This window comes from Corvus brachyrhynchos, unplaced genomic scaffold, assembly GCF_000691975.1.
Source record: "Corvus brachyrhynchos isolate BGI_N302 unplaced genomic scaffold, ASM69197v1 scaffold285, whole genome shotgun sequence".
NCBI classification, from domain to species: Eukaryota; Metazoa; Chordata; class Aves; order Passeriformes; family Corvidae; genus Corvus; species Corvus brachyrhynchos.
In genome coordinates, this window is record NW_008238323.1 from 387359 (window position 1) to 395737 (window position 8379).

An 8379-nucleotide genomic window follows, 5' to 3' on the forward strand; every position below is an offset into this window, starting at 1 on the left:
AAGGAATTGCTGTCTGTGAGGGTGGGCAGGCCCTGGCCCAGGGTGCCCAGAGCAACTGTGGCTGCCCCTGGATGCCTGGCAGTGTCCAAGGCCAGGTTGGATGGAGCTTGGGGGAACCTGGGATAGTGGAAGGTGTCCCGACCCATGGCTGGGGGGGTTGAAACAAGATGGTCTTTCATGTCCCTTCCAACCCAAACCATCCTGGGTTTCTGTGATTCAGTTACTGTAAAGTTTGTGCCAAAAACCAGTAGAATGTGCAGTGGCCATCGTGGCACTCAACATAGTGGCAAGCCAAAGGTGAACATAAGAAGGAAAGATCTAAGCATGGTTTTAGATTCTAATGATGGTGCATTTTAACAGATGCACTCCTGCAGGAAGATTTTGGTTTTTTTCCAATGGGTGTAGAAGTGCTTTTTGTAACCTTTTTTCATCGTTTATTGCCTTTCCTGCTTGTTCCTCTTGTTACCTAGCTCCTGCCATTCCTGGAGCCTTTGCTAGAAACTTTCTTGTTTTCTAGGATTTTACCTTGCTGTTTTTATTTCTGCCTTTAGGACCAGATCGTCTTATCCCACAGTAAAGAGAGAGCCCTGTGTGTAATCAGGAAAGAAAAAGGTTTTGAGGAATTTATTGAGAAGCCCAGAGGTAGCTAAACAACATCAGATCGGACAATTTCAGTGTCTTAGTTTTAAACCTCTGTCTAATGTTATATTAGGTGATATGGCCAGATGCTTTTTTGGGCATCTTAGATACCTACAATGTCTTGAATTGTCTCGGGTTGTTTAGGCAGCTGAATCCCATTCCGAGATCTGGCTTGACAGTGAGACCCCTTAGAGGAGCACCTTGAATAGGATTTTGATGAATATACAGTATCTTGTCAACAGAAACAATGTGGCTCAAGAGGTTTTTTCCACTTTCCTGAGTGAGATTTACATCTTGACCATCTGAGAAATGACAGAGCTGTAAAATAAAACAGCAGTAAAAGGGAATATGTACTAAAAATAAACCTAGTGGTTTATAAAAAAAAGCCAAAAATCCCAAACCGAAAAGGGTTCAGCTGTTTAAACCTGAAATAAAATTTCAATATTTGAGACTTTCTTTGGAGAAGTGTGAAAGTGTACTTGTATGGTTTTTGCCCAATTTATTGAAAAATCAAAAAAACCAAGAAAACCCCAGCAATAAAACCCAAACCAATTTATTTAAAAAACATAAAGCATAAGTATTGCTGTCCCTGGACTTTTGGTTAAAATGTTGTGTGCACATGAAAATATGATTGTTGGTCAAGATGAGCAATCATCTTGATGTTTTTATTGAGTCCTTTAATTTTCCTTTTTGTGGTTGCAGCTAATGATGCTGGCTACTTTAAAGCTGAGATGGCACCAATTGAAGTGAAGACAAAAAAGGGTAAAGAAAGCATGGAAAAGGACGAGCACCCAAAACCCCAGACTACTATGGAACAACTGGCAAAACTCCCGTGTGTCTTTAAAAAGGATGGAACAGTCACGGCTGGGAATGCTTCGGTGAGTACATCAGACCCTTGGGTTGCGCAGGTGTCCCCTCTGTGGTTCTCCAGAGTTATTGCCACTGTTTTTATCTCTCACCAACTTGGCTGTCAGTGGTGTCTCTGGCGAAAATGACTTCTAATTCTTCAGCTGAGTGCCTCTGGCTGACTCTTCAAACCCTGGGATGCCAGGGGATCCTTCAGTGAGCTCCTAAGTCCTAAAATTTGATTCTGTGGATTGCCACTGATCTTGCAGTGAGGCATTGACACTTCTTCATCAGCCTTGAGTTGTGCAGTTGGTGGCTGTAGTGGCTGTGTGGCCACTCTCCTTTCTTTTGGGGGGCAGTGGTTACTGAACATTTGCTTTAAACCTGCATTTTGTCAGTGGCCGTACTGCTGCTGCTCATCTTTGTGCCACAGCTACTGTCTCCTTTCTCCCAAACCACATTCTGCTCTTATTCAGAGTAGAATTCAGTGCTTAGCAGCATGTCATTATGGACTGTTCCTCTTACCGTCATTATCTTAATTAATTGGTTAAAGTTCTTTGGGCCAGATGGAGTGCTGTGATCATAGAAGTCTGAATTCATGCCTAAAATAGTTCATAGCCACAGTGTGTGGGTGTCTGTAAAGTATCTTTTATTATTAATAGCACATACATTATCCATTAGTAATAGTGTTCTTGCAAGTGTGCAGAATCATATTTCCAATGCAGGGAAGACTCATTTTTCTTTTCTAACACATTGGAATTCATTAAACATTTATCTATATTTAACTTTCTTTCTGCATCCTCAGAATAGTGAAAGATTGTCTTTTGTTGTTTTGAATAAACATTGTTAAATGTTAATTACAGTATCTTAGACTCAAGCCCTTTTTTGGGAGTTTAGTTTAAAGAGTGTGAGGATTTTTTTGTTTCTTTGTATTTTCTCACTAAGAATGCTTCTCTCTCTTACTGCCAGGGTGTGTGTGATGGAGCTGGTGCAGTCATCATTGCCAGTGAATCAGCACTTAAAAAGCACAGTCTTACTCCTCTGGCAAGAGTAGTAGCTTATCACTCAGCTGGCTGTGACCCTTCCATCATGGGCATTGGTAAGTTGCAGTGAAGCACATAATTTTACAGCATCAGGCAGCATGAAAATGTTCTTGTCATGGGCATTCTAAAGGAAAGAAAAGGGTGCTGCAGTGTGCTCAGGCTGGTGGCTCTGAAGGTGTTTGTGTATCCTACTGTCCATCCCACTGTGTCAGTCCATCCCTGTTGTGCAGAGGGACAGATCTGCTCCTCAGTTTGGCTGGAAGTGTGTGTGCAGTGTCTGACCCATAGTAACGGCACTGAGCGTAGTCCCCCAGCCTCTTCTTTCTTCCCTTTCTTTACTCGCTCTTTTAGTAAAGAAAACAAACACTCGGACTTTTCTTTTAAACCATTTTCTCCTAAAATTCACTTTGGTTTCCTGTAAGCTCTAAATCCCATGATAAAATGTCAGGCATTTTATGAGGCATTTATGTGAGCAGCTATGAGTTGCCTTCCTCACCTCTTGCTGATAGAGTAGTGGCTATGTGAACACCTTTCAGCAGTTACTCAGTGGCTCAAGTGTCTTGGATCCCACAATATGCATCTGTTCAGGTATTACTTGGTAAACCAAATCCTTTCTTGGTTGCTTTAGTCCCGTATTTTCTGCTTCCTCATCAAGTATGTCTTAGTGCAAACAATCCCTCAAAGCCAATCCAGACACCCCAGGATTTTTCCCTTTGCTTTAGTTTGCAGACAGCATTGTATCCCAGCATTGCTTTTCCACTCTGTCGTTCTGTTCAGAGGAGCTGTTGTTGGCTGTTTCTGTGTGTCAGTAGAAATGCAAATGAGGCATTGTCAGATTTGTTTTCCTGGTCAGACTGTCTGACGGACACAGCCTTCAAAGCAAACGTGGAGGGAGGGTTTCTTTCGCTAGTCTTTGTGCTGGCATTGTGTTTCCTAAACCAGCCCATTCTCTCTAGGTCAGGCAACTCTTCTAGCTTGTTTAAAAACTTCATAAATCATATGGAGGAACACTTAATATCCAAACTCCTTCACACCACAGCTTGTCCCCAGCAGCTCGAAGAGACCAGATGAGATTCATTGATGTGACAGCAGCAGATCTGACAAACAGGAGCTCAGTCTGAGCCACTGTCCTCTCACATACTGATAGGGAGTCCTGTCTCACAGTGTTCAGTGAGAGAATTCATTATTTGAAAGAAGAGAGAAAAGGGAAAATGTTTACTTGGCTGTCATTAGAGGTCTTTGTATTGTCCACATGAGACCCTCCCATTACTCTCATTCGTAACAGGCATACTAAAATCCTTCCCTAATGAGATGCAGTTAGAGTCTAGTGTTAAGCTGCTTGGGGCTCCCTGATACTCCACTGAGCTCTGAACTGGGCCCTTTCTTCTTTTAATTTTCCTGTCTCTTTGGTAATTTACTTATTTTTGTGTTTTTATTCTTTGAGCTCTGTGTTTTCAACACCATTTTTTGGCGGTGTGATAGCATTTAGGATTGTTCGTGTTCTAGAATTGAATGGTCAGCCACCACCTAACATCTCAGTATTTTTCTCCTACAAGCACATACCTAGTTAACCCTTTCAAAACTCTTTGAGTGTGTATTTCCTTAGGTAGCTGTGTTTGGATTAATTTCCCTTAGTGGATTATATTTGGTTATAGAAGGCAGCTTTCTTCCAGAGGACAGTTTTGTTGCCAAACTCTTAATAGTCTGAAACCCAAAATCTTGCTTTCTTCAGTTGTCCAAGACCTGAGTCTGACTGTTTGGAATAAATTAATTAAATGTTAGGCTGTTTACTAGAAGATTTTTCGGTATTTTAAGAACACCAAAACAATACCCATAACTAAGCACGTGACCAGCAAACTCTAGAGCAGCCTGTTTTTAAATTTTTGTTTACCTAGAGGCTGCAAATTGTGAGGAAAGAGTAAGTGGAACCAAGAGTACTGGGAGGGAGAATACCTCAAAACCATTGTGAAGTTGTTTTATTTCCCTGGAGACTGTCGCTTCTCTTGACTTGAAAGCTCTGTGTGCAGCTGTAGTGACACTTAGCTTTCCCTGGATGGATGTTGACAAGGGAACCAAGTAGTTTTGAGATTTAGGAGTTCTCTTACCACCTGATAAAGCAGGTGAGTGGCATATCCAGAATTTGTTGGCTGCACAGAGGCTCATGGGAGGGGATCTCATGAGGCTTTCCGAATTTATCCTATGTAAAACAAGTTTCTAAGACTTCATGTATTAATTTTTTTTATTTAATTAATTGTGCATACGATTTTCAAACAGGCCCTGTACCTGCAATCACAGAGGTTTTGAAGAAAGCAGGACTGACGCTGAAGGATATGGATTTGGTAGAGGTGAGAAGTTTTTACAGCAGCGGTGGTTTTACCCCTGATCCTTTCAGCAGAACGATTCCACTCATACCTGTAGGTGTTCCTGCCTGTCAGGAGCCTGCCTGACCTCTGTCTCTCCAGTTTCTGCTGCGCAGTCACTACAGAAATCTCAGGCACTTGGAAACTGGAAATGGTGTGATCGCATTCCACGAAACAGAAATATCCACATGTGACGTGACGTTTTACTCCGTTGGCTGGACTGCTCATGCTTTCAATTAGTCATACTTGTGAGCAGGGTCTTTTTCTGTCAGGGCAGCAGGCTCTTCATGGGCATGCTGCCTCAGAACATACTGTACCATTTTTTTATAAAATACACCTCGTGCTTGCTTAGTATTTTAATTTAGTTGGGTTGGATTGACAGTTGTGTGTTGGCTGAGCATGCTTCTATAAACACAGTGCTTAATATTTTTCTGAAAAGGACCTGGAGGAGCAGTTCACCTCATTTTATCTTGTTTGCACACGTACTGCTGAAAGCTGATAAAAAAGTTCTGTCTTTTCTCTGGTGCTTTAGGTAAACGAGGCATTTGCACCTCAGTATCTGGCTGTGGAGAAAGTGTTGGGCCTTGACCCTGAGAAGACCAACGTCAATGGAGGTGCCATTGCCATCGGCCACCCTCTGGGGGCCTCGGGGTCACGGATCACAGCTCACCTGGTGCATGAGTTGAGGTATGCACACAGACAGGAGCTGCTCAGGGTGGGTGCATTGCTGATGGATTTATGCCTGCAGACACTTTGAGCATGGATACCATGTGACTAAACTCTTCCAGTCAACCGGCTTAAAACTCTCCTCGCTGCAGTGTGCCTCTTTCTGTATGAATTTGCCCCCTTTGTGCTGCAGTGCAGGTCCTGCACTTGCCTCACACTCCATCCTCTTGTCATTACAGCATTCTTTAGTTCATCTAGATCTGACCCAAGCCCACAAAAGGTTTCATTTTTTTTGAAGTGGCTTTTGAGCAAAGTCTGTTCTCTTCTTAACACGGTGCATTTCATAGCATCATAGAGTCCTAGGGTGGTCCAGGTTGGAAGGGACCTCTAAAGACCATCTTGTTCCACCCCCTGCCATGGACACCTTCCACTATCCCAGGTTGCTCCAAACCCCATCCAGCCTGGCTTTGGACACTGCCAGGGATGGGGCAGTCAGAACTTCTCTGGGCAACCTGTGCCAGGGCCTTCCCACGGTCTCCCTCACAGCCAAGTATTCCTTCCAAATCTCCCATCTAACCCTCCCTCTGGAAGTGGAAGGCCGTTCTCCCTTGTGTTGTTCCTCCAGGCCCTTGTCCCAAGTCCCTCTCCGGTCCCCTTTAGCTACTGGAAAGGGATACTTTAAATGCACTTGTCATAATCTTCTCTCTCCTTTAGTCCATTTTCAGAAATTGTGGCTCTTTTGGCTTGCTTAATATGCTTAGCACCATTTAAATCTGAATTTTCCTGGTTTTTTCCCCCCTCAGGGTAGAGATCACTGTGTCTCTGCTTGTACTTGCAACCATGTCTTAGTGCTCAGCCATGAAGCCTCACAGGTCGTTTGCCCCTTCCAGAAAACAGTTTCTTGGAGTGTGGCTGTAGGAAACTTAGTTTTTAAAAACTACCACAGCAGTGTTCAGGTAGTTTAAAAACTACTTTAGAAAAGTTCAGGTGGGGTCTAGTGGAAGAGGTTCCTGCCTGTGGCAGGGGGTGGAAGCAGATGAGCTCTAAAGTCACTGTTCAGAAATATTTCAACGTCAGTTGAGACTTCATGGTATTTTGCCAGAAAAAGAACAACATACACATTTGGAAACGTCATCTTCAGTAACACCCAGCTGATAGCTGTTTTCCTTTCATAAAGTCTGGACAAGAGCTGCTGTGGTTTCATGCAGGTAACCAGTCTTCCCTGTTGCTGTTCCTGAGCAGGCGCCGTGGTGGGAAGTACGCGGTTGGGTCAGCGTGCATCGGCGGCGGGCAAGGCATTGCTGTGGTCATCGAGAACACAGCCTGATGGATCCTGGGCACTGCAGCCTGGCCTGAACTGCTGATTCCCTGAGAAACCTGCCTCCTCTGGCAACAGAGCATCGCTGCGTGCCTTTCCTGCAAGGTAAAGGAACAGCTGAGAAGTCAGAATTCTGAACAAAAAGATTCATTGATGTCTTTCTAACCAAAGGAAGTGCAGCATCAATATAATTTCACACTGATGAAGTATTTTGTAAAAGCCTCTTTTCAATCAATGTATTTCTGTAGGCAAAATTATTTTCATTTCCTGAGGAAATTGCCTGTCAAACTTTCACCAAACCTGCCTTAAAATAGCAGCCAGTGCAGCTTTTTAAGCAAGTATTGTTTAAACTTATTTCAGCTACTGACACTGTCTGGCACTAGTGCCTCTTTTATTATCAGGAAATGTGAAAATGTAATCACAGACTTTCTGAAGTATATATTGATTGTAGATTGGTGGCTATTAACCTGTACCCTGCTGTTCTGCAAGGGAAAAGAAAATGAACAGAAGCTGAAACTTACACTGTGCCTCCCAAAAGAATAATAAATACAGCACAAAAAGCAAAAGGGCTTGGTGTTCTGTTTGTTAGTTTATTGTAAAAGTAAATCACTGTGAGAATTGTTACTTTTGGGAAACCAGTGTTGGGTTTTGGAGAGAGTGTTTTTCCTGGTTGAGGAGTAAGTAACTGGTGCTTATTAGGTAGTTTCTAGAGAACTCCAGCAAATCTGCCAGCCCTCCAAGAAGGGGTGTGGCTGCATCTGGCTGTGTTGCCACATGGTGACTGCATGCATTCAGCATCTCATCCCTTAACTTCCTCTGATAGCATCACCCATATTTCTTGGGTCTGTTGCTGTGGGGCTGTTCTTGGCCAGTTTGGGAGGCACAGCTCTGAGGAAGCTGCCTGGCCTCTCAGAGGCAGTGGAGTTTGAATTCTGAATCATTTGACAGAACCAACATGACATCAGGGTGAGATGAGGGCTTTGTGCTCACCGGAGTCCTTTAGGCTGTTGTGAGCAGCTTGCAGCTTGCTCTGATGTGCGTGTCTGCATCAGGTACTCGCTGGAGAGAGCCCTGTCAGGCACAGCACACACCTCTCCCTAGCACTGGAACAGGAGCAGAGACTTCAGCCTTTACTCTTTCTCATCCTCTGTCCACTGTCAAAATATTCCTTATCTACAACAGCTTCTTGCCACTCTGCTGGTTTGAGATGATTGTGAAAGCCAGGCAGTTACTCAAACGTGTATGCCTAGTTTAGCAGGAAATTCAGGTCAAGGCAAGTGTTGCTACAGCTGGTGGATAACAATTGAAGTATGGTGATCACCTTCCCAGGGGTTTTCATGGGTGCAGTGTCTCTAACAACTGTAGAGATATTTTGCACTGTTTATATGGATTAAAAAAAACTCCAACCAACCCACCTGCTATAGGGCAGCAAAACAGATGTTCATCTAATACAGGATCTGTTTTTCTAGTCTTATCTTAGTAAATTAGGATTACTGGGATTTCACTG

At 43.5% G+C, this 8379-nt stretch overlaps 1 protein-coding gene across 1 annotated transcript in view; it reads left to right on the top strand.

Annotated features, from left to right (window-relative positions):
- Nucleotides 1–7438, top strand: part of ACAA2 (acetyl-CoA acyltransferase 2) — a gene marked incomplete at its 5' end in the record, with an annotated part of 13956 nt that extends 6518 nt beyond the window's left edge. The window contains 5 exons of the mRNA XM_017734319.1: nucleotides 1342–1517; nucleotides 2455–2584; nucleotides 4803–4873; nucleotides 5421–5575; nucleotides 6797–7438. Coding sequence (XP_017589808.1) covers nucleotides 1342–1517; nucleotides 2455–2584; nucleotides 4803–4873; nucleotides 5421–5575; nucleotides 6797–6881 — 617 coding nt within the window. The remainder of the gene's footprint in view (nucleotides 1–1341; nucleotides 1518–2454; nucleotides 2585–4802; nucleotides 4874–5420; nucleotides 5576–6796) is intronic.
- Between the last annotated feature and the right edge of the window lie 941 nt (nucleotides 7439–8379).